General features: G+C 37.7%; 1 protein-coding gene across 1 annotated transcript in view; it reads right to left on the bottom strand.

The window, feature by feature from the left end:
• The window catches only part of IQCH (IQ motif containing H), a 195,093-nt gene that overhangs the window by 146,972 nt on the left and 21,413 nt on the right, over window positions 1-26,708 (bottom strand). The window contains 1 exon segment of the mRNA XM_014780852.2: window positions 14,164-14,280. Coding sequence (XP_014636338.2) covers window positions 14,164-14,280 — 117 coding nt within the window.

The raw sequence follows: 26,708 nt of genomic DNA, 5'->3' as shown, positions 1-26,708 counted from the left end.
TTCCCCAATCAGAAGAGAAAACAGGTTCACCTGGTCTGCTTTTCTGTTTTATATGTCATATGTTGATCATAAATGGGAAAGGAAGGGAACCGAAGGAAACAGATTTCGATCAGAATTATGGATTGTCAGAACTGGAGGAGATCTTAGAGGCGATTTGATCCAATGTCCTAAATTTACAAATGAACAAACTAAGGCCCAAGGAGTATAAGTGATTTGCCAAAAAATCACATAAAAGTTAGTGTCAGATCTAGGATTGGAGCCCAATATATGGACTTTTCTTATAATGAGGATTGTCAATATTGTATGAGGTTACAGCGTTCAAAAAATCTTCTTTGACTAACTTGAAAAATAATTTTCTTTTTATAATTTTTTTCTTTTTTTCTTTTTTAACATTTTACTTTAATTTAATCCATCTGGAGTTTTCTTTGGTATAGGATATAAGGTTAGGATTTAACTTAATGCTTTTTCCCCAAATCATTAGCCGAATGATTCAGCACTATTTATCTAACAAGGCCTCCCTTTCCCACTGACTTCGAGTGTCACCTTTATTACATTCTAAGTTATTTTTTATACTAAGGTCAATATCTATGCTCACTTTTTTTTCTATTGATCTGTCTGTTAATTTTTCTACCCATAGGATGCTATTATAATTATTGCAATTATATGTTTTAATAAGTAGTATGAAAAGTTCACCTTCATTAAATGAAATGAAGCCTTTGCCCATTTATTTTTCAAGATGATAAACACTGGTGAGTTGAAAAGAATTGCTATTCCACACAAACCAAAAAAAACCCATAAGAATTTTGTTTGGAATTACATTAGATATAAAGATTAATTTGGAAAGAACTGGCATTCTTATTGTAATCATTTTTCCTTTTCAAGAATATGATATATCCTTTTACTTATTCAACTGCTCTTTGACGTCACTCAGTAAATACAAGGCATAGCATGTCAAAGCTTTAAAAGCATGCAATGATGCTCGGGGGAAGGGAAAATGAATTCTACCTGAAGAGATCTAGCAAGACATTTTTATGGCCAAAAAGAGGAGTGCTCTACAAATGTAGTCAAATGAGGTACATGATATTTCATTAACTAGACACAGCCTAACTCAATTACACAGGTCCTTAACAAGTTGTTATTCAAAGTCATTAACCACACACACACAAATCAACAGTAAATTTATATTGGATTCTGACCAAATCGGGCACTAGGCTTGATGTTGGAGATATGGTCCCTGCCCTCAAAGGAGTTGACACTCCAGTTGGGAGAAGTATCCATCTTAAACGTGCCAGCTGTAGAGAGAAGATCTTAAATGTTCTCCCTGTACACACACTTGCACAAAAGGTACTTATGTGAGGTGATGGAGGTGTTAACTAACCTTATTGTGTAATCATTTCACAATACATGAGTGTATCTAATCATCACATTGTACACCTTAAACTTACACAATATTATATGTCAATTATATCTCAACAAAGCTAGGGGGAAAAGTACTAGCTCTTCGTCTTGTTCTAATCCTTGAGTTAATGTAGTCTCTTATTAAGTAGTGTGATCTTTTACTTCTATTCCCAGACCAAGGCAGAGAAATTTCTCCATCAAATTCCTTGGTCATCGAGGAGGCAATTTTTGGCTGAGTCCCAGATCTACTGCTCTGATGCAAGTCAAAATCACCATCCTCAAAGCTACCTGGAGGTAGTATAGAATAAGGATTAAGAGTCCCAACTTGGAAGTCAGACTGGCTGAGTTTGAATTATGACCCTTTGACCTTTATCTGTGCACTTTGGGCAATTTATTTAACCAATTTTCCTCAGTTTCCCCAAATATAAAATGAAATTAGTCATAGTAATTAACTTGTAGGAGTACTGTGAAGATTACATGAGATAATCCCTGTATATTGTATTTAACACCATGCCCAACACAGAGAAGCACTCAGAAGTGCTGGCTATTACTTCACGTGCAGTTTCCTGAGCAGTAATACATTTCAGCTCAAAATGCAGCCTGGAGCAAAAGCACAGCTGGATGTCCTGCAAGTGTTCAAGATTAGAAAATGGAGGTTGTGGGGGAATTATCTCTTCTATTAAAGTCTAAGTCCTATACTTGAGACTATAAGTAAGTGGAATAATAAACCCAAGTCTGTGGAAGGATGGTGACAGGTACTTCCCCTGGGATTTCAGTGTTTGGGATTAAATGATAATTCAGTAATGAGAGGGTTACAGTTTTGCCAGTCCTTTGCTGAGTCAATCCTCTTTCCCCCTAAATTATGGTTATATTACACTAATTCAATATCAGGTATCGAGTACATTTTTAAAAAGGTGGAGAAGAGGATGTTGGGATAATATCTTCTTGGTGGTCAGCCTCCTCTCTTGGGTGAATGAATGTTTTCTCTTTACAACTTCTCCTGATAACCTTCCACAAGGATCAGTTTTTTAAGTTAGAAATGGAAAAGGATATTTTGAAACTCAGAAAAGAGTTTTCTTAGGAACATCTTAAACAAAGTGGGTGGGTCCCCAGGCAAGCTCACGTGAGATGATAGCACAGCTGACCCAAACCGTCGGACATATCTGGGATCTTAATAGCCAGGCATGGGGCAAGGAGAATTCTTTTGCTCTGTGTGGCTCTCACAGCTTGGGAAACATGGGGAGATAAGGGAAGCAGGGTATCTCAACAAGAAATCCCCAAAGAATACTTTTCATTAGGGACTGGTCCCTCCTCACCTCTTTTCTTATCTTTCTCTCTCTCCTCCTGATGCATCCTGTTTCATCCAGCCATGGTTTCTCTCCTCCTCTGCGTAGTATAATCCCTTAGGTTGGAAGTATAGAGTAGTGACAAGGAGATGTGTTCCCCTCGCCCCATCCCCAACTCTGAGTCTTAAACCAGAAAAATAAATACATGATCAGCGTGGTCAGCTCCATGTAGAAGTAGATTTAAAAGACCCAGGCCCCACATAGGAGTATAGTCTAATTAGTGTCATCAAAGAAACAAGAGTCAGCTGAAGGTGAGTGGTCTTTTACAGCAGGAAATTAGTAAAAAGGAAGGCAGGGCCGGCCCCGTGACTTGGCCGTTGAGTGCGCACGCTCCGCTACTGGCAGCCTGGGTTCGGATCCCGGGCGCACACCTGCACACTGCTTCTCCGGCCATGCTGAGGCCGCGTCCCACATACAGCAACTAGAAGGATGTGCAACTATGACATACAACTATCTACTGGGGCTTTGGGGTGGGGGGAGGAAGGCAGTGGGTAAGAACATAGGCTCTAACATCAGATGGGCCTCAATTTGAATCTGGGCTATACCGCTTACTACCTGTACAACTGGATAAAGTAACTTAATTTCTCTAAGCTGCAGTTTCTTCTTCAGTACGATGGGGGTAATATCGCTCTCCATGGGATAAACGTGGTCATGGATAGAAGTTCAGCATGGTGCAACATAATTCACATAGTCAAGTCCAAGCAGACAGTAGCTATTTATTATAAAAAGTTGAATCAGACAGTCAGAATTTCTCAGTGTCCATAAAGCACTCACTTCACGGGGATGTATTCATATCCCTTTGGCAGGAGTAGCTTCACAGATGGATGCATCAGACTATAAATGTGTGGTGCTGCTCACCATGAAGATCGTCCAACTAATTACCCTTAGTCAGTTTCTCTGTTCACTAAGCAGCCTTCTGACTGGGCTTTCTGCATAGCTTTGTAATAAGGACACAATATGTTCATCAGATCAGGCCGACTTGAAATTCAGGTCTGTTGGACCATTATAGCTCTCTTTAGAATAAATAAAGTGGCATTCCAGTTTATACATCAGTCTCTTGTGAGTTCAGTTGCATCCAAGAGGTTGATTAACTCTGCCAAAATCGAGTCTCTAATCCTATAAAGTCGAGGGTCATACCCTGAGCTGCACCAAAGTAATAGCATTCTAGAAGACTCTAAGCTGCAAATTGCTGACCTACAAGACAGGTGTAGCCTGGAGACTACTTTCTCTGAACTACACAGGATTTTATGAATTATCTGAGCAAATACTTAAAAATCAGGAGATTTCACCAAAATTATGAATATGAATTTCCACCTTCTTTTGAAAACCCAGCCACAGGGCTAGGGATGAGTCACTGCCTCCTGCAGGGAGGGCCTACCTTCTCAGTTCAGCATTCCGGTGTTATAGACCTAGTCCTGACACTAAGTCATTTCCATTGGTTATTACCTGCCTGGCCCCAGTGGACTTACTTTTGTGATTCCTGTTCTAAGTAAGGACACTTTGAACATTTTCTTAGGGTTTTTACTTCTTGCAAAAGAGGGAAAAAGTCAGGAAGAAAAAAGCCTATAAAATAAACACAACTTTTCCTTTTTTTCCCATTTAGCATAAACAGATGATAATTTGGAAACACACCCATATTTCAGGAAATACTTGGATTAAGACAGTCTTATGGGCATTTCTTTGCGTGGGCAGAGGGAACTATAGGGAGTTGGTGAGAGGGTGAGATTGTGGGAGGGGGCTATACTGTCAGTGCTGAGGCTGGTAATTGGCAATGAGGAAGTGGATGGTGTGGGGGTGTGGAGCAGGGAGGAGGAGAAGGGCAGACAGTGTTTTCAAGGAGTCAACCACTCTTTTTCTCTATCCTTCTCTTTTGCCTCCATAACTCTTGCCCCAACAAGACCTGCTTTTGACCCACATTGGAGAGAGAGGTGAGACATGGGGATTAGGGAGGGGGTTACAGCTAGAATCCTAGGTAGCAGTGGGATATTCAACATTAGCACAGAAAGTAGGAGGGGTTAAGAGGCAATTTCAGCCATCCAGCTGGACTGGCCAGTTCCGAGTGGCCATTCATATGGAAGGGACAGAAAGTTGTATGTAATGGTTAGGGAGAGTTGCAGCCTGTAGAACTCTAATTAGGCAATTTCATGTACACTTAACAAGTTCAGGAGATAATGCTATTCAAGAACTCTTTATAGCCAAAGGGAGAGGAAATAAAGTTTAATAACCAATGAGGACATCAAGGGAGAGAGATGGTTCGGGAGAATTCTAAAGCGGCCCTTCAGTTAGAGCATCTGGAAAAGTGATCTAATTTCAGAAACTGTCTGCCTTAAGCCCTTCATTTTAGGATCTAGATTGAGATCACACAATTAGATTTCAGTGGCCCATTCAAAGCCATCCATCAATTGGCCCTACACATCTAACCACATCTTTTGGTTTTTCCTTTTATAAAAATTCAAGATGATTAGGCAAAGCTCTAAGCCATCCTCCATTACTCTCATTATTCTCCACCTCTGCCTTTGCTTGTATTGCTTCCAGTGTTTAAAATACATGCCACCTCTGCTTTCAGCCACGTCCATCAGCTCCTTTAAGGCCTATCTTAAGGCTTGTCGCCATCCATCAGTTACACTGATCACTGCTTTGTCTCCCCTGAGAGACTGGTGGTTCTGCAAGGCACCAAAGGAGCATTAATCTGGGAGTCACACAATCAGGGCTGTGGCTCCAATGTTGACTCTGAACAAGCCAGTTTGTCTTCTCAGTGTACAGATGAGGAATCGCAGTCTTTAGAAACTAAATGGTGTACCTGTGAAAACAGCACGTCGCAGTGGTAGAGGCAGGATTAGCACCAAGTCCTCTGATTCTTGTCTCGGTCTGTGGTTCTTTCCACTAAAGTGGGCATGGCCACTTTCAGACCTCTTAGTTGCCAACCATAAACAGATTTATTCAGACTATCATTGGAGATAGAGATAGAAGTCAAAAGACTGTATAAATTGAGTATTTTGGTGGCATATTATCCCAACTTGATAGCCTAATGAGAGGGATCTCCTGCAAATAAATATCTTCTGGGCTTACATTACACATTCTGATTCAGAAGCTGTGCTTTTAAAGAAAGCATAGGGTGAATCACTCTAGTCTATGGATACTTACTTCTATTCTACCACAGAGGTTTTAAAAGGCTAGGAATGTATACTTGAATTCAAGTACAGTTTAAGGTACAATGGGTTAGAATATTGGAGAACACAGCAATAGTATTTATTCATCTCAAGTACCTCTCAGTAGATAATTAACCTGGGCCATGATAAAAACAATTCTATTAGGCCCATTTCTCTTGTGGCTAATGCTATTGTGCTGCTTGCTGTAGTATTTTTCCTTTGTTTCATTTTAAACAGAATACTTACTACAATATTGCAAGCATTACCACTTTTGTAGCTGTTCTATTTTCCTTCTTGCAATAGAAAAGCAACGGTAGTTAGATTAAAGCATGAAGTTTTATATTTTTACTCATGAAGATGCAATTCTTATGAAAATCTGGAGTCAAAATCTAGATATATCCACTTTTTGGTAGGTTTCCTGCACCATCAACTAAGAGCACTGGATCTTTCATCTGTAAAAAATACAGAGTTTTTAGGACATTTCTCTGTTCTGATATATACTTTGCCCCACACTAGATGTTTGTGTGAAAGAAAAAGGAGATCTATCACAGAGAGTTCTAACTTTTAGGGGCTCACAGACCCCTTTAGCAGTTTGGTGAAGGCTATGGACCCCTTCTCAGAATAATGTTTTTATAAATGCAGAAAATACATACACTGAAAACCAATTATACTGAAATACAGTTCTATTCATGGACCCCTTGTGCCTTAAACCTATCATAGAGCTGACTCAGCCTCCTCTGTCTACCTAATTTTTGGCTCTTTGAAGTGGAATTATGGGATTAGAAACATAACCTCTTAGTACGAAGTCAAATAAATACCAAACTCAAATCCAAAGCCCAAGTCACAAAGTGCAAAGGCACTGATCACTTCAGGGAGCAGGGCTAGCTAGTTAGCAGGTGGCCGCTGACCCGGGATGATTCCAGGACAGTGCAAAGGCTCTCTTCCCACATCCCCCAACCCCTCTTCTCCCTGTCCACTCATGCTTGAAATCCCTTAATAGAGTCTAACTCTTTTGGTTTAATTAAATAGAGGATTTACTCTTGTTAAAAAGCAAAAACCCAAGGGAGAGGTGGTACTCTATGCCAAAGATTTTCAAATTTATTTTCAGCAGTAGAATCTATTTTTCAAATGTAATCTTAAATAGAATGCTGATATGTAAATAAATGCGTTTTACAAGAATTTAGTATAATTTTATATGTTGAACTTTATATACATAAATAATATAATTATATATATTAGTTACATATATGTATATGTATTTATATATAAATCAACACTGGAAATAATGAGGCTGTTTTGATGAAGGCAAATTTATGAAATCAAGAGTTATGATGACTGCAATCTTACAGCCATCACAGCATACAATTTATGTCTGTATTTTATCAGAGAGAAAATCCTTATGTAAATAGAGAAGTAATTTCCAATAGCTAACCATTTGTTATGGCACTTATAATCTCAGGATTTTCTTCAAATAAAATGATCCAGAAGCTTTAAAGAATAGTAGGATTTTTCTTATTTCAAAACACAATCACTAACAATATCTAACAACTGCTCATATTCCTTAGTAATTAAGGACTAGTTGATAAGTACTCAGTTTGGGGAGAGTTGACAAATAGATTCATAAATAATTTGAATCCTGGCTCCCTTACTTACTTCATACCCTTAAGCAAGTAGCTTAATCTTAGTCTCAGTTTCCTTATGTGTAAAATGTTTATAAAAACTGCATCTATTTCATAGGTGTAAGGGTTGAATAAGATAGTGTACATAAAGCACTTAGCATAGTATCTGGCATACTTAATAAATGCTTATTATTATTGAAGGATTGAATGACCAAAAGTACTTTTCAAATGCGTCTTGTAACATTTTAAGATGTCCCATCATGTCCCATTTAAATTTCTTTTTGGATGTCTCAGCACCCTTCGCTTTCAGATATTCACTCAGTTTCAAAGCAACCTAATTTTGTTTTGCATGTTGAGTGCAAATTTTAAGATGCCGCTTTATTGCTGACCTGTTATCTGCAGTTGTAAACCAAGTAACATTGCAACCCTGCAATGGCAAATGAAGGCTGTACAGCACATTTTGAATCAGGGAAGAACCAACCCAAACTTAAAATGAGCAATGAAACAATCTATAATTCTGTGTTATCACGATGTAACATGTAGTACTGTAATTGTACAGTTGACTATTAAGCTGTGACAGACATATGCACCAGAGGACTTGCATGGCTTTTAATAGATGGGAGCACACGTGTGTTGAAATACTAATATCAGTTAACATTTATTAAATGCTTACCAGGGGCTGGGCACTGCTTTAAGAGCTTGATATGTATTAGTTCATTTAATCTTCACTTATTTATTTTGTATGATTTGTAGGAGTGTATATGAGCAGATTGGCATTTCAAAATATGACTAGTACAAAGATGCACCCTATCTAATAAAGAACACTTTTATATAAACTCAAATGTACATGTGTGTGCACACACACACACACGCCTATGTGCTCACAGAGTTAACCTGACAGCACAAATTAGCCATTAATGGTATCTAATGCATTAAAATTTGGTATATAACTTACATATGTATGTATTGTTCTTTATTACACTTCAGGATAGTGTAAATATTTATCACAAAAAATGAATTAAATAAATACGAATTAAATGCTTGCAACCTCCCTGAAACTCATTGGAGTTCTCTGTAACAATTTGAAAACCAGAGCCTTAAGTACCTTTTCACTCATTTATACTGGAGTGTGAAACGAGCCAAATCAGATCCTTTTCAAGCACGTGTGTGAAGAAGGAGGTATGAGATTTTTAATATTAATTTATTTTTGAGAAAGACAGGAACCTTATCAGGCACCTATTACGTGCTAGCACAGTTAATATATTATCATAATCCCCATAACACCCTTGCCTAGTAGGCACCATTATCCTGACTTTACAGAAGAGGAAACTGAGGACCCGAGATGTTAATTTGCTTACCTAGGGTTATGCACCTGGAAAATGGCAGATAGACTCTGATCCACTCAACTCCAAACCCTTCCTACCACACCAAACTGCCTCCCATCCAGCCTCCCCATTTGATAAACCAGGAAAACGGGAATGAACGAGGTAAAGTAACTTGCTCCTGGAAACAACTAGTGGCCAGGCTCTAACATGAATCCAGGAGCAAGGATGTTTCACTGGGTGAACTCTATCAGGTGGCCCAGTGGGAGGATGCCCTGTGCCACTGGGCCTACCCAGGGCCAGCAAAAGCATTGCTTCACTTCTAGACTCGGCATCAGGTTATACAGCTTCAGTGCAGAGACTGGGCGGATGAGGAGACAAACTGGATGTCTCCTGAGTACCTACTATGTGCAGAACACTGCGTGGTGCAGTGGAGGATTTGAAACACAGACAAACAGAACAGACAACACCATCCCTGTCCTCATATCTGTGTGGGGAAGAAGGCACCATCATATGAAATATTAAATAGAATCCCTGGAAGGGGTCTCAGTAATACTCTGGTTCTCTCCCCTGACCCCTACAATAATGTAAGTTTTAGATGACAGTATAAAACATGGCACAATAAAATATGTGAAAATTGCCAATGGTCATAACTAATATTTCCAGAGCACTTATTTGTACCAGGACCTTTGCTAACTGCTTTGAATTCTCTCATTTAAATCTCAGTACAATCCTATGAGATACTCTCATTACGGACATTTTACACATGAGGAAATGGAGGCTGTTTCTGGGAGGTCCTCCCTTTAGTAAGCATTCACACCAGGCAGTCTGACCCAGAATCATTATGCTCAGAGCTAAAAAGTGCTTGGAGTTCAGCATAGGGTTGGTTGGGGAATGCACAGAATCTTAGCACAGAAATTCAAGAGAGACAGCATTCTCAAGAAGTTAGAGAAGTCACTACTGCTAGATTTTCTGTGAATGATATCTGACGAGGGTATAGCCTCTAATTGCCTCTCTCCACTCCCAGAGTAACGGACACCAGCCAATGACAATTGTCACATCACTTTCTTTGCTTTCCCAGCACTCCAAACCAATGCAGAACTAAAATTCTAAATAGCAACAACATACAAAGGCAATATACCACCACCACCACTACCATATTGGTGGAATACATGAAAAGTCATTGTTTTCTTGAAAACTCTTTCTAAGCAACCTCTTGAATGATAGAAGTAGGGCTATTGTGCATGCCATCACAGTCCTTGGGTAATGACTGTGTGTCATAAATAGGATATGGCATTTCTGAATGTCTTGAAAGCTATTTCCTTTTGTTCAACTAATTTAATTTACCAAATGCTCCTGGGAAAAGGGAGGGGGACCAAGATGCTGACTCCACATTTCCTGAAAAATCAACATTTTCTTTTTAGGCTGCTCTCAAAGAAATTACATCTGATTGTTGTCTGCTGGCTTCCTCAAACTCTACCTCTGTCAAAATTCTGCCCCGGCAGGTGTGAGAAAGAATAGATGCAGAACTTGAGTGAATACCCACATCTGTTTTTGGAAAAAGGGAACAGAAGCAGCACAGAAGGAAGTAAAAGAGATAATTGCTGGCTTGAACTACAATACATTTTACTTGTGGGCAGAGGGCCAGCTTACAGCAGGCGGAATATGCAGGCCCATCTTATTGGAATTCAGGGGTGGGCCTCCATTCTTGTCCGGAGACAGCTGTAAACCAGCAGCCCATAGCATCACAATCAGGCACTGAGTTTTGTCAAGGAATGCTGATACGTACAGAAGCAGCTTCGTCTGCTTCCACCGCACCCCTGCCTAGTGAAATGACAGTCAATCTCTGATTCCAGATGACAAGAACTGGATAAGAACTTAAAACAAATGGCGACCTTTCAAAAGATTAATTTGTTTACCAACAAAATGTTCCCTCTTTGTCATCTGAGATGGGGATGACCTTCACTTTCCCATATCTAGGCTGAAAGGATGCTGACTATAGTCATCTGTTAAGTTAACTCCATCTCAGCAATTATTCCCTTTTTTATTTTTAGTGACAAGAAGAGTTTATTAATTCACTCTGCTTCTTGTTATGGTTTATAAATGCAACAAGCTCATTCTGAATTACTGCAGTGTAACATCAATTTGTTTAAATCTAATTCTGCTACCGTTGCCAAATTATGTTGTGACTGTAATTGTGGCCATATGCATGGGCTTAAAACACAATCGCGTTTTGAAATCGTCCTTCTTTCTCCCGCCTCCTTCCCCCCTCCTTACTCCTGGTGCTTCTTCTAATCATTTGACATTAACACAATTGCCTCACTTTCCATTACTTTATCATTGCAGAAATGAATGTTTTTTCAGCGAGAGAGATTACTATGTACACCCCAAGTGAAACAGTAAAGAATGAAACTATGATTTGTGAAGTGTGCTTGCTACCCAACTAAGTTAGTGAAAAACACTGCATAACATATGACTCATAAAATCTAGAAATCATAATAGTATTAAATTCAACCTCATGAATAAATAAAAGATTCTAAGTTTACATTGCATTATATATTTATTTATTTGGAAAGTGGGACCAAAGAACCAGTATAATTCTACAGCAACTCATATCTTGCCAAAAAGAAAAATGTTTTTATGATTCTTTTCTAGGTCATAACAGTTATAATCAGAGTTATTTGTGCAGCAATTCAAAGCAATGTTTTGTTTGGCTATTTTGTTATGCATTCATAATCGTTCTTTTAAAATTCATGTTAACAGATACATGTTTCAAGCCTTTTAAGAAACCCTTTTTGTTTAAAAAAAATAAATCAAAGTCAAATTTTCTGTAGATCTTTTAATGTGTTGCATTAGAAAGTCTAACTGGAGCTAAGTGTCAGTGGGTAAGTATGAATAGTACCAGAAATGTCTTCTTATCTCCCTACACCTATAAGGCCCTATCAAAAACTTGTTAGAGGGTTTTGTTTTTTTAATTATTTGGCAGATTTAAGATACAGAAAAACTCATCAGTGAGTTCCACTTTTAATACTTTTTTGTAAATTGATTTTACATGACAGAGTTACAGGATATAACATTCTGAAGGGCAGTTTTGTGGTATGTGCGTGTGTGTGTGTGTGTGTCTGGGGTGTGTTTGTTTTCAATGCACTAAAATCTTTGCATTAGCCCCTAATTATCGGGAAGGCTACATCTCTTCATAAAATGGAGAAAATACCAGTTTCTAGAAGCTAATAATGTAAATTAGTAACATACTCAAATTTGCTCCGTCAAAAGTGTCTAAGATTATTTACAGGCTTTTGATGAGCTGTTCAAGTTTCATAAGAAGTAAGGAAACACACGGCCCTCGGCAGCCAAATAATAACCCCCTCTGAGTGTTTGGAGTCGTTCTAGAAAGCGATTAGCCTTGATGCTGCTTTTCTAATTAACTATGCGTCATAATGCTAGACACATTGCTTCAGTTTGGGGAAGTGCTTTCAAAAACATTTTTATAAGTGGTAAATCACAACTCTATTTATTCCCAAATGCTTTACATGATTGTTTAAAACCAAACACCTGAATATTCTTTCACAGGACTTTTTGCACAATGCTTCATAATGTTTTATAAATCCCAAATGGAAACACTGGTTTTCAGTTAGTACCATCATATATCCATATATCAACATAAAATGAAAGGGTCAACTATTTTGACTGAAATGCCAATAGTCAGTTTGAACAAAATGTACATCATGTACATACACTTTAAAGTGCTCTGGTGTAGATTTTTATGGAGTCAAGTTTTATGAAAAAAAAAAGGATTTTTAATACAATAAATGAGTATATATTATCTATATGTCATCAAGGCAAAATGCTTTCCCAAATCCTCTGTGTTCAAAGTACATGGGCAGAATATCCAAGGCACTCATCCTATTTGGGAATTAGAAAAAATAGAATGAATGACTAAGATTCTGCCCCAAATTTTGGATATAATTTTGAAATCCTATTTATGTCTGAATCTTCACTCAGATTCATTAAGGTAAAGCATAATCCCCTCTAAATCTAGAAGTATGCCTTTTTAAACTTCAATATTCATCAGAAAAAGTTTCCATGGAACGCAGCAGACGCCTTGGGCTGTGAAGCCTCAGCACTCCACCAGCTAAGCCAATATTAATTCTAGCTTGAAGGGGAAAACCAACAACAACAAAAGAGAAATCTGCTTCTGTCTGTACAGCTAGAGAAATAATATTTTTATTTCAAGGGCTTTGGGCTCATGGGAAGCAGATAAAGACCCTTTTACATTATTCACAGTGACATTTTAAATAAAGTTTCAGCAGGAATAAAAATATCTAACTATCTGGTTATTTCTTAGGCTATAAAAGCATTTCTATGATAAAGTGCTCTTAAATCAAACCTGTTAGAATAACATAAAGTACATAGAAGGAAACTAAAAATATATTTCAGGATTCCATGAATGAAGTAGGCAGCTGAAAATGTCTATGTAGGAAATTTGGAAGATTAATCTAAGAGACTATTATGCTGGTTGAAAATCATTTTGCAATTTAATTCTAAAACTAATCTTGTTTTTAGTTTTGATTTCACTGAAGTATACATTTAAGGGCTTTTGAGAGAAGCCAAAGGTTAAATATGTATTTAAAAATGTATAGATATCACCACAGTAATTATTTTCAGTATTAGAAATGATCTCAAATAAAATAGTTTCCCAATTAAAATGAAGTACTACTCTTAATTCTCCTAAGAAAACCCCACAATACAGAAAGAGTACAATCCTTGCTTTGGGACACTTAGCAGCAAGTTAATGTGCAAAAATAGGCACAGACTCTGAGATCCCTTAATGCCAAAGTCTATTTGATTATTTTTCCCTCTCATCATTTTGGTGACATAAAGGATTAATCCTTGCTTGCTTAAGATTTAGAATAATATTCTTGAATTTTGTGTGTTGTATGAGTATACATCATTGAAGATGATACTGTGCTGTTGTTTTCTTTTGATTTTTCTAGTTGTGAGCCTACTATCAAAGAAATAAAATATTTAAAATTTCTCTATTAATTCTTTTTGTTATTAAATTATTTCATCCTTGTTAAAATTATGGTATGGTATTAGAATAGAGAAATCTGAATGAGCTACAAATAGATCTTTTAAAAATAGGTTTACATTTTTTTAATCATTTCTAATTATAAGTAGAATGAAAGCCATTCCATTTCATCTTCAAAAATTCTAAGGACAAAAGGATCAAAATCTTTACTTAAAATCTACATTATATCTTAACACTACTAACATATGACTTTTAATTCTTAAAGAAATCAAGAGCTCGTTAAAACAACTCATTACTTACACATGCTTTTCTCTGATTAATATATGGCAAACTGACTCCATAGTTCGCATTTACAGCAGCTCTGTGGTGGATGTTTTCAGGATCCTGCATGATTTTTACATCCAACCCTATCTTTTGCTGAAACAAAGAAACAATGCAACTTTCATGCCAGATGAACAAAAATGCTTACTAACATTTTATATCCTCAAAGGAGTATAAAGTTCTTTGAAAATAATTATTTTAATGTAATTCTCGCTGGAAAATATATAAATATTATTTGGGTCTTTTATTTAGGCTGCTAATTCGTCTCTTTTATTCACAGAACAGGAACTTTCTGCAGATTTTCCTCCATGTATCCTATTGCTCATACAAATACATCCTTGGACACTATTCATTTTCTCAAAAATAATGCTATAAGGCAACCAAGGTGGACAAAGGACTAGAATACCTGGTCTTGATTTATTTTTAGCTTTCCAGGTCAAGGATTTTGCCAGTGAAATCTATACTACCAACACACAGGTAGAGGGCTCCCTTGATCCGTTAATGTGGCCACTTCCCTCAAGGGACATTTACAGGTAAATCTCAATTTGGACTTGGTAAATTTACCACAACAAATTTATTTCCTTCTTCACAGAGATTTTGCTATCTATAGGAAAAATATATGCTTTCACTAGAAAAACGACGAGTGTCTCCTTTCAACCACGTAGTCCTCATTTTCAGTAATTCAAATTAGTTACTGCTGAGATGCTTTAATAGAACCACCATTGTAGGCAGCACGGTGGTGGTGGAAAGGAGCACTGGAGAGGTGTCCTGAGACCTAAGTTCCAGTCTTGCTCTAGCCTGACCTGCCTGCGTGTGACCTTGGGTAAGTCACTTCCCCTCTTTGGAAGTAAGTTTCTTTATCTGCAAAATGCAGCACTTAGACTTGATGGTCTCTTGAAGAACTATCCAGCCCAACCCTTACTCCCCTGCTTTGGCGTTCTATGATTTGATGCTAAAAGGTAAGCTGATACTTAAGGAATATGGTAGTCCCAACAGTTTCTGAAGTCTTTTGTGATATTTTTATTGTGATATAATTCACATACGATAAAATTCACCCCTTTAAAAGTATATAATTCAGTGGGTTTAGCATATTCACAAAGTTGTACGACCCTTACTCCTATCTAATTCTAGAACATTTTCATCATCCCAAAAAGAAACTTCGTACCCATTAACAATCACTCCCCATTCTCTCCTCCTCCCAGTCTCTGGCAACTACTAATCTTTCTGTCTCTTGGATCTGCTCATTCTGGACATTTCATATAAATGGAATCATACAATATGTGGCCTTTGTGATTGTTTTAAAAGGAGGTGTTGTGAGCAATTAAAAAAAACTGACTTCCTTTCAATTGGGTGTCTCAGTTCTGAGGATGATCTAATGCAATTGTTAAAATGGTTGTAGGAACCAGACCGATTAGTTCATGACCCAGTTATTTCTTTGATCTTAAGCATTCGTAAGTGGCCTGTGCCTAAGGTCAAAGTGAAGGGGAAGACTACAAAAATACCTATGGAATGTGTGCTGTCTAGATAAGTTATTGCGTAACACAGGCTCCAAACCTTCCTTTTATTTTTTTTAATAGCAGTTTTTAAACCAAATCTCCAAATAACTGCACTCAACTGTCCACTTGATTTAACCCATGCAGGGACACAGGCTGCAAATAAGGCAACTCTCTTCCCTTCTCCCTGAAGTACATGTGGTGACAAAAATAATATAGCGCCTAATTGTAAATGGCTTTCCTTCCGTGGGTAACCCACACTCACAGCACCACCCCGGAGTTTTTCCATGGAAACTGAGTGCCTCTTTTATTGAAATTAATACTTGAACATAATTTTTTCCTTCTTAATTAAACTTTCAGAATAATTTCTATTCTACCAAGGATCGGGAAATTGCTAATATGTATTATATTGACTGGATGTGGCTTCTGTAATTAGGGTGTTTTTTAAATGTGTATTCTGGATACAATTGATGGTAATAGCTTCATCTATCATGTCTAAGCTTTGTTAGAACTTTTTAATTCCGGGATCATTGGTTCAGTGGACCATAGCTCTTTTCTTGGTTTTATTATGCTCCATCCACTTTGTGTGGCTATTGGATTGATGGAGAGAGGAAATGCTCAAATATAGAATCATTATTAAAACTGGCATTAAAATCTAGTTGTTTTCTGCCCATTTTTACATTTCTGTGGCACTGGACACAGATATTTCTGGAAAGAAATCAAAATGTAAATAGAAATCCAATAGAAATGACAGTTTATAATATCAATTCTTTATTAGTTGGCTTCTAAAGCAATGGGAAAGGTTCTTTAAAATTATTAATATTCTAATATTTACTATTTTGGCACCAAAGCATGTGGATACAAAAATAACAATACATAGCACACACGATTTAATTTCCCTTTTAAAAACATATTAAAGGAGTCTACATTTAAAGAATATTAACATATCAAATGGTTTAACTGAAAATTACTACCAAATACATTCATAACCTGAATTTGTCTTACAAACCATCTACAGAGATGTACAGGAAAATACTTATAAGCATAAGCTGCATTATTAGACCCAGTAATAAGATTTTTCAAGAAAAACAATTATAGATTTAAAAAACAAAAACAAAATTAATCATTCCATTAAGCAGAAAAGCATGCTCTGGAAGATGATCTTTTTTTACCAACAGTAAGATAAATATCAGAAATAATTTCAGAAATTTTTCTTAAATTGGTCAAGAAAAGATAGCAATTTATTTAATCTATCTTGAGTCACTAAATAACCTAAACTTTGTATTCTCTCCTTTTGATAGTAATTACAAGCAGATACATCAAATGTGACTCTCATTTAGACTTTGGTTTGTAAGAACAAAAGTTATTATCAGAGCCAATTACTGTTTTACCTACATGGCTGCACAGAAGCAGGGAGCTCAATTTTCATCTCATCAGTGATTTTGTGGTATTTATTTTATTACTATGCCCACAAAGCTATATAAGAAGGAAATAGCTTATGCTATTAAAACTAGGGTTTGAACATAAGAGGCTAAGGTTTCTTTTAGAAGTTCTGAATTAAAAACACTAGGCAGCGAGTAATACTAACTCCCCAGACATGAGCAGACCATAAAATGACATACATCTGAGGAGTAGATCCCACACAGAGTAATCAAAATTGAAATGCTTCACAAACAAAGTTGAGACAGGCTATTTCCTAAGTTACAGTATTATCAGCATAACATTATTCTCAACAGTGTTTGCTACAAGTAATGCCTCTTAAAGTGTATATTGCTTAATATCATATTCCCACTGGTTAAAGACATCTGCTGTTTAATCTCAAAACCAGGAAAAAGAAAAACAATCCAGCCACCTTTAACACTCTGATTCTTCCAACCATTATTACATTTAATGGAAAGAACAATAGACACCAAGTTCTGGTTCGAGCTATATGATCTAGATTTCTCATCTGTAAAACTGGGTAATAATATCTACCTTCACAGGGTTGTTTGTGAGGTTTCAATGACTAATGTATATTAAGTTTCTTGCAAATGATAAAGTCCTACTCAGGAGCCTACTGACCAAAAAATAATGACTGCAAAGGATTGAAACACTTCAAATATATAAAAATTCATGAGTTCTTAATAATATTTCCCCCTTTCCCCAAAAAACGTAATTGATAAAATTGAGAGATAAATCTGAAAGTTGACAGATAAAAGAAAGAATCAGGCATTTATCCTGCTTTTCCTTAAGATCTATTTTTCAGATTCATCAAAGAGTTGCTAAGAAAAAGTTCTTCACAGAAGCTAATAAATGTGGCAGGGATGATAGAATTATAAAATCACCACTTTGCAATCCCTAATGGATATTGTACTTAGGTAAACATCACTGGTTGCTAATACCATTAGGTGAAAGATTGTGGGCAACTTTATAAAGGATAGATTGAGCTGGTAATGATTGGACTCACTGATCAGTCTTCATATCATTAAAAGAGAAAAAAGAATTGCCTCTTGATATGTTATACGAGGAAGTACACAGCACCACTCATGAAATATTCCCGCCAAAAAGATGTTATCTGAATCTGATCAAGCTTCTAGATAAAACTACCAGTTTACACGAAATACTAGGGACAGAGGAACACATAAAATGACACTGTGAGATTGCAACCAGCCAAATCAAGACTGTAGGGGGAAAACCTATGTGACAAATGACCTGATTTCTTCCACCAATGAATGACATTTTTTAAATGAGGAAAATTGTTATAGATAAAATGAGATGCACCTTCAGTGTGTGGACTTGGTTTGTATCCTGATTCACACAAACAACTGTAGAAAGACAATTTTAAGACAAACAGGGAAAACTGAACATGGACTGGGAATTACATAATATTAATACATTGTTGGATTTGTTAGGTGTGATAACATGTCTTTTTAAGTCCTTATCTGAAGTATTTAAGGCTAAAATGATATGATGCCTGGGATTTGCTTTAAAAGACTTCACCAAAAACAGTGGAGAGAATAGATGAAATAAGAATGATAAATTATGGTAACTGTTAAAACTGGGTGTTGGTTCTGTGGATTTCATTCTATTTTTGTGTCTATTCCAAAATAAATTTTCTTAATAAAAAATCACATTTGAAATTAAAGTGTAATTAAAATGTCATTATTCATTGTTTTATTATTATTTCAACTCTAACATGCCATGCTAGTCTATGATATCCTCTCTGACTTCCCTGCTAGGGCTGGAGGGATCAACAATCAGAGCATCACCACTATAATAGGTGGGTGTTGTCATAACCCAACTGATTTGCTTTAGTCCTAAAGATGACAAGAGGGAGTATGTGATATTATCACTACTTTACCAGTGAGGATAAGTGACTTCTCAAAGTTGCACAACCCAAAAGTGGAAAGTCAAGATTTGATTTATGTCTCTGACTCCAGGGCCTCTTTCCTTCATGACACACTGCCACATCATAAAGACACATTAGTTGATACACTTTTTTTTTATTGAGGTCATATTGGTTTATAACATTGTGTAAATTTCAGGTGTACCTTAGTATATATCAATTTCTATATAGACTGCATCATGTTCACCACCAACAGTCTGGATTTTATCTGTCACCATACATATGTGCCCCTTTACCCCTTTTACCCTCCTCACACTTCCTTCCCCTCTGGTAACCACTCATCTAATCTCTTTGTCCATGTGTTTATTTATCTTCCACATATGAGTGAAATCATATGGTATTTGACTTTCTCTGTCTGGCTTATTTCACTTAGCATAATACCCTCAAGGTCCATCCATGTTGTCACAAATGGCATGATTTTGTCATTTTTTGTGGCTGAATAGTATTCCATTGTGTGTGTGTGTGTGTGTGTGTGTGTATATATATATATATATATACCACAATTTCTTTATCCATTCATCTGTTGATGGGCACTTGGTTATTGTGAATAATGCTATGATGAACATAGGGATGCATAAATCTCTTTGAATTGTTGATTTCATGTTCTTTGGATAAACACCCAGTAGTGGGATAGCTGGATCCTATGGTATTTCTATTTTTAATTTTTTGAGAAATCTCCGTACTGTTTTCCATAGTGGCTGCACCAATTTGCATTCCTACCAGCAATGTATGAGGGTTCCCTTTTCTCCACATCCTCTCTAACATTTATGTCTTATCTTGTTAATTATAACCATTCTGAAGGGTGTCAGGTGATATTTCATTGTAGTTTTGATTTGCATTTCCCTAATAATTAGTGATGTTGAACATCTTTTCATGTGCCTGTTGGCCATCTGTATATCTTCTTTGGAAAAATGTCTGTTCAGATCATCCTCTGTCCATTTTTTTGATCAGGTTGTTTGTTTTTCTGCTGTTGAGTTGTATGAGTTCTTTATATATTTTGGAAATTAACCCCTTGTTGGATATATAACTTGCAAATATTTCTCCTGGTTGGTAGGTTGTCTTTTCATTTTGTTCATGGTTTCCTTTGCCTTGCAGAAGATTTTTAGTCTCATGTAGTCTCATTTGTTCATTTTTTCTTTTGTTTCCCTTGCCTGGGTAGACATCGTATTCAAAAAGATACTGCTAAGACTGATGTCAAAGAGTGTACTGCCTATATTTTCTTCTAGGATTTTTATGGTTTCAAGTTTTTTTTTTTAAATCTTTTATTTATTTATTTTGTGTGTATGTGTGTGTATGTGTGAGGAAGATCAGCCCTGAGCTAACATTCATGCTAATCCTCCTCTTTTTGCTGAGGCAGACTGGCTCTGAGCTAACATCTATTGCCAATCCTCCTCCTTTTTTTTTTCCCCAAAGCCCCAGTAGATAGTTGTATGTCATAGTTGCACATCCTTCTAGTTGCTGTATGTGGGACGCTGCCTCAGCATGGCTGGAGAAGCAGTGCGTCGGTGCACGCCCAGGATCTGAACCCAGGCCGCCAGTAGTGGAGCACGTGCATTTAACTGCTAAGCCACGGGGCCGGCCCTGGTTTCAGGTTTTACATTCAAGTCTTTAATCTATTTTGAGTTAATTTTTGTGTATGGTGTAAGATAATGGTCTACTTTCATTCTTTTGCATGTGACTGTCCAGTTTTCCCAACACCATTTATTGAAGAAACTTTCCTTTCTCCATTGTATGTTCTTGGCTCCTTTGTTGAAGATTAGCTGTCCGTAGATGTGTGGTTTTATTTCTGGACTCTCAATTTTGTTCCATCGATCTGTGTGTCTGTTTTTCTGCTAGTACCATGCTGTTTTGATTACTAAAGTTTTGTAGTATATTTTGAAGTCAGGGATTGTGATACCTCCAGCTCTGTTCTTTTTTCTCAGGATTGCTTTGGCTATTCAGGGTCTTTTGTTGTTCTGTATAAATTTTAGGATTCTTTGTTCATTTCTGTAAAGAACGTCATTGGGATTCTGATTGGGATTGCATTGAATCTGTATATTGCTTTAGGTAATATGGACATTTTAACTATGTTTATTCTTCCAATCCATGAGTACAGAATATTTTTCCACTTCTTTATGTTTTCTTCAATTTCTTTCAATAATATCTTATAGTTTTCCATGTATAGGTCTTTCCCCTCCTTGGTTAAATTTATTCCTAGATATTTTATTCTTTTTGTTGCAATTATAAATGGGATTGTATTCTTTTTTTTTCTTTGTGAGGAAGGTCGGCCCAGGGCTAACATCTATCAACCCTCCTCTTTTTGCTGAGAAAGACTGGCCCTGGGCTAACATCCATGCCCATCTTCCTCCACTTTATATGGGACGCCGCCAAAGCATGGCTTACCAAGTGGTGCGTTGGTGTGTGCCCAGGATCCTAACCGGCGAACTCCGGGCTGCCACAGCGGAGCACGCACACCCAACCACTTGCGCCACCGGGCCAGCCCCTGGGATTGTATTCTTGACTTCTCTTTCTGCTGATTCGTTATTAGTGTATAGAAATGCAACTGATTTTTATATGTTGATTTTGTATCCTGCAACTTTACTGTAGTTGTTGATTATTTCTCAAAGTTTTCTGGTGGATTCTTTAGGGTTTTCTATATGTAGAATCATGTCATCCACAAACAGTGAGAGTTTTACTTCTTCTTTTCCAATTTGGATCTCTGTTATTTGTTTTTCTTGCCTAATTGCTCTGGCCAAAACTTCTAGTACTATGTTGAATAGGAGTGATGAGAGTGGGCACCCTTGTCTTGTTCCTGTTGTCGGAGGAATGGCTTTCAGTTTTTCTCCGTTAAGTATGATACACTCTTGATTCAACTTCCTATCTGTCCACCAGATCCTTTAGTCTCTCTCTAATCCCCACAGGCACTGCTTTGGTCCGTGCCATCACTTATGATTACATAGACCTCTGTAATGGCCCATAAGATGGGTCTCCTTACCTCCAACCCATCCTCTGCGTGACCTCCAGGATAACTGAACCTCTGGTCACTAATCAAAATATGTCTCTCACCTCTTTAAAGTCTTCCAGTAGTTTCCCATAGGGTGGCATGATCTGACCCCTTCCTACTTTCTGGATCTGTCTCCAGCCATTCCCTTGTGACTGCTCTGTGCTCTATTCACGCTGAATGGCCAGCCAGTCTCCACATACAACATGTTCTCTCCATCTCTGCCAGTGAGCATGCCCTTCCCTCTTCTGGGAATGGCCTCTTCTCCCCTCTTCAGTGTCTTCTGGACACTTTTACTCAAACTTGAACTCAGAACAGGTGCAACCCCCTCTGGGAGGCCTCCCCTAATCTCCATCTCTCCTTTTCTACTCCCCCAAAGTTCAATCATTCATTCATTCAAACATTTACTGAGAGTCTACTAGGTATTGGTGAACAAGAAAAATAAAGTTCCTGCCCACATGGATCTTACATTCTTGAAGGAATCTAAGGAATCAGATAATAGCCACATAAACAGATATACAATTAATTTCAGATTGCCATAAGTGCTCTAAATAAAATACACTAGGATAATGGGATAGAGAGTAATGGGAGGCTACCTTTGATATGGCAGTCAAGGACAGCCTTTCTGAGGAGATGACAATTATACTGAGACCTGAGTGAAAAAACTGAGCTAGTCATGCAAAAATCTGAGAATGATTGAAGAGTGAGAAATTGATGATTAATGAGAGGGGATAACTGCAAAAGCTAAGGCCTTCATAAGAGACTCATCTTAATATGGGAAGGGACACTTCTTCCATTATGACAAGGGACATGACATAAAATGTAAATCCAGACATAGAAAAATTGATGAATTTGGTAATGGGAAGGTTAGGACTAAGGTTGTCTGTATGTGACTGAAAACTGGAAGAATATAGCTTAAATAAGCTTAAATAATTCCACTCATGTATATGAAATCCAGAGATACGCTGTTCAGGGTTGGTTTGAAAGACCATGAAGTTGCTAGGAACCAGGCTCCTTCTAGCTTCATACTCTGCTATCCCTAATGTATGGGCCTCCTTCTCCTGGCCTAAGATAGCTGCTAGAATTCCAGCTATCACAGCCTCATTCCAGGCAGCAGAATAGAGGAAGGAGAAGAAAAGGGTCAGAGGGCACAAGCCAGCTATCTTTAAGGAAGTTTCCAGAAAACTTCCCACAATACCTCCCCTTTCATTTCATTAGCGAGTACTTGGTCATATAGCTATGACCAACTGCAAAGGAAGCTGGGAAATGTAGCCTTTATATTGGGCAGCCATAATTCTAGCTAAAAATGGGCTGCTCAAAAAAGTCATTAGGGCTCAGTTCCTTTCCCTCATTCTGTTCTACTGTTCTCAGAGTGTTGCCTTTTGTCCTTATGCTTGTCACTTTGTGGTTGCAGGATGGTTGCTGCAGCTCCAGACGTCATGTCTGCGTTCGAGGCAGAAAGAAAGGGGAAAGGGGAGAAGGAACATGCCAGTTGTGACTATCCCCTTTTATCATGAAAGCAAAACATTCCCTAGAACCAAGCCCCAGTAGACTGCTGTTCAGTACTCACTGCACAGAACTGGGACACATGGTGACACTTAGCTGCAAGGAAGGCTCAGAAATGAGGAATCTTATTCCTCATGGAGTGATGACATCCTGAACAAAGTCACAGTTCTCTTAGTAATGCAGATGGGGGAATGGATATTGGGCAGGGAACTAATGATTTCTACCACAATTATGTAATCTAATCTAGCTAAGGGGGAACAGGACAAGAGACAAAATGATAAATAGTGAAATAAAGAGAGGTCAGTGTGTTGAAGGTCCTTGTAGTGTTGAAGAATTGTTGGAAGAACACACTATGTGAGCTGGCAGACTAGGACGTGGAGGTCAGAGACCGCGGGGTTTGGAACATATTTTAGAGATGATGCACTTACTGGTTACACAAAGCCCAGGCCTTAGGCATACCCTGCTAGCCCCGCCAGACCCTCTTTTTCAAACCGCTATTAAAGCCCTCCCCACACTGTCTGCAGAAAGCCCGCCTATAGACTGTGAGCTCCCACAGCACTGAGATTTGCATCTCCAGCACCTAGCGCGTGGTAGCATTAAAATTAAAATATTTGAGGAAATGAAATAGCACACCAGTGATGAAAGGCATTTTTAGTTTCACTGTATTTGTGTTATTCTTACAGTATGCCACAGTGACACAACCATCAACTTATAGCAGTGTGCCGAGGTGACATTCTGTCCAATTTCATGGCGCATGGCCAATTGCTGACTCCGTGGCCTCCCTGCCTTTGCTACAATTACTCTCACGAGTTGGTGGCCAGAGAATGATGGTGCTCCTGCATGCCCAGAAGTTAGCGTTGCGTGGTGAGCCAGCGAGAAAAAGCATGAGAAATCTGGGATGCCACCTCTGAAATGTTACTAAACCCTGGAACACCATATAATAAAATTCAAGTAGTCTTTGCAGTTTTAGTAAGTACCTTACATTTCTGCAAAAGGTTCTAGGAGTCAAAAATATGTAGCTATTTGATCTTCTCACAGAAACAATGTTTTAGAAGCTATAGTCCTAAGGACCTATTGTTAATGCCCATTTTTAATAGAAATAACCCCAAATACCATGCCTAATCATCTGTTCCATTAGGTATAACTTATGTACACTGTAAAATATAAACCTCTTTGAAGTGTATATGTAAACCAATTGAATGGTAATCGATTACAGTAGAACAGAATTACATATGATAGAATATCATAATGTATTATACATAATTCTAATGTGCCTTCATAATTGCCACATTAATATTACTGTAAAAAATCAGAAAGTAAAAAGGTCACCTTTATTAGGAGCATCACATGAGAAGTTTCTTTGGGAAAGTTTAGAGGGACATATCAGAGGAAAATTCTGAGGATAGTTAGGGCCATTTGTGGACAAAATCAGGAATTTATTCTGCTGCTTTTTTCCTTGAGTTGTAAATTTCCCTGGGGCAAATATAGGAAGGCAGCTCAGGTTTTTGTATTTTTACCAGTGGTGAGGAAAAGCCAAGACTTTGAGGTCAAATAGACCTGAGTTTGAATCCCAGTTCTCCCATTTCTTAGCTTTAAATTACTAACATCTCTCAGCCTCAGTTTCCTCATCTGTAAAATGGGGATGACAATAATTTCTTCCCTGAAAATGCTGTGAGGATGAGAGATGATTTCATCATCATGCCTAACGCAGCCTCCTAAATTGTCTCCCCACTTCTGCCCTGCCCTTCTACATCATATTCTCAACACGGCAGCCAGAGCAAACCTTTCAAATTGCAAATCAGATCAGATATGTCCTCTGCTGAAAAGCCTCCGATGCGTCTCATCTCACTCACAGTAGTACCCGCAGTCCTCACAATGGTCTACAAGATCTGCCCCTCCTCCTTTTCCTACTTCTCTCCCCCTTGCACATCCCTCTCCAGCTTCCTTGCTGTTCACTCTCCTAACTCAGTCTTTACATATTCTGTTTCCTATGCCCAGAATGCTCTTCCTTCAAATAGCCAAATGACCTACTCCCTCACGTCCATCAGATTTCTGCTCAAGTGTCACCTTACAAAGGAGACCATCTCAACACCCCTATGTTCCTTCCCCAACTTTTCTCTCACCAACTTACATCCGATACATTTACTTCTCAAACCACTTTTTGTTTTCCTAATGCCTACCCTACCCCAACTAGAATGTGAGCTCCATGAGAGCAGAGAAGTTTGGCTGATGCCTAAAATACTGGCTGGCACATACTAGGTACATAATTGAGGTTGACCAGTATTCATCAACAAATAATAAAGAATTAACACTTATATAGCACTCACCATGTATGGGGCACTGTTACAAACATTTACGTATGTTAACTCATTTATCCTTACAAAGCTCTATGAGATAGGTATTATCATGATGTCCACTTTGTAGATGAGGAGCTGAGGCAAGAGAGGTTAAGTGACTTGCCAAGGTAGTGGTAGTAAGTGGTGGAGCCAGGATGTGAATCCATACTTCTAACCATATGTGGTCATCTGTTGAGAGTCTACTCCAGGCTGGGTGCTGTCTAGGCACTGGTGACAGCAATGAACGAAACAGAGTCCCTCTGCTTTAGATTAATAGAGACTTAAGCAATAAAATCATCAAATGCAATGGATAAATCTTAGCAGATCCAGGTTTGGATAAAAGATCAGTAAAAGCCATTTGGGGGATAACTGAGAAATCTGAGTATGAGCTGGATATTCACTATATTCAAGAATTATTGTTAATTTTTTAAGGCCTGATAATGGTATTGTAGGTAAGTAGGAATATGTTCATTTTTAAAGATGCATGTGAAAGCATTAAAAGGTGAAACGTCATTAGGTCTATATTTTAAAACACTTCAATAAAAAATAGATAAAGCAAAAATGGTAAAGGTTAACAACTGTTAAAGCTAGGTGACGGAGAAATGGTTATTCACATACTATATTTATTTTTTTAAATATTTGCATGATAAAAGGTTTTTAAAAAGCCATAGAAAAGGAAAAAATATTTTTAAAAAGTCTCTGCTCTCATGGAGCTTATGTTCCAATGAGAAGACAGAGCTCACAGTGGTTAGCTTTTTGTGGGCATCCTCTTCCCTCCACTATATTCTGTAAAATCCAACTGCCGTCTTATCAGTAAATTTTCT

The sequence above is a fragment of the Ceratotherium simum genome, chromosome 3 (genome assembly GCF_057802395.1).
Source record: "Ceratotherium simum simum isolate JZ-2026a chromosome 3, ASM5780239v1, whole genome shotgun sequence".
NCBI lineage: Eukaryota > Metazoa > Chordata > Mammalia > Perissodactyla > Rhinocerotidae > Ceratotherium > Ceratotherium simum.
This window is presented reverse-complemented; position numbering and strand designations above follow the sequence as displayed.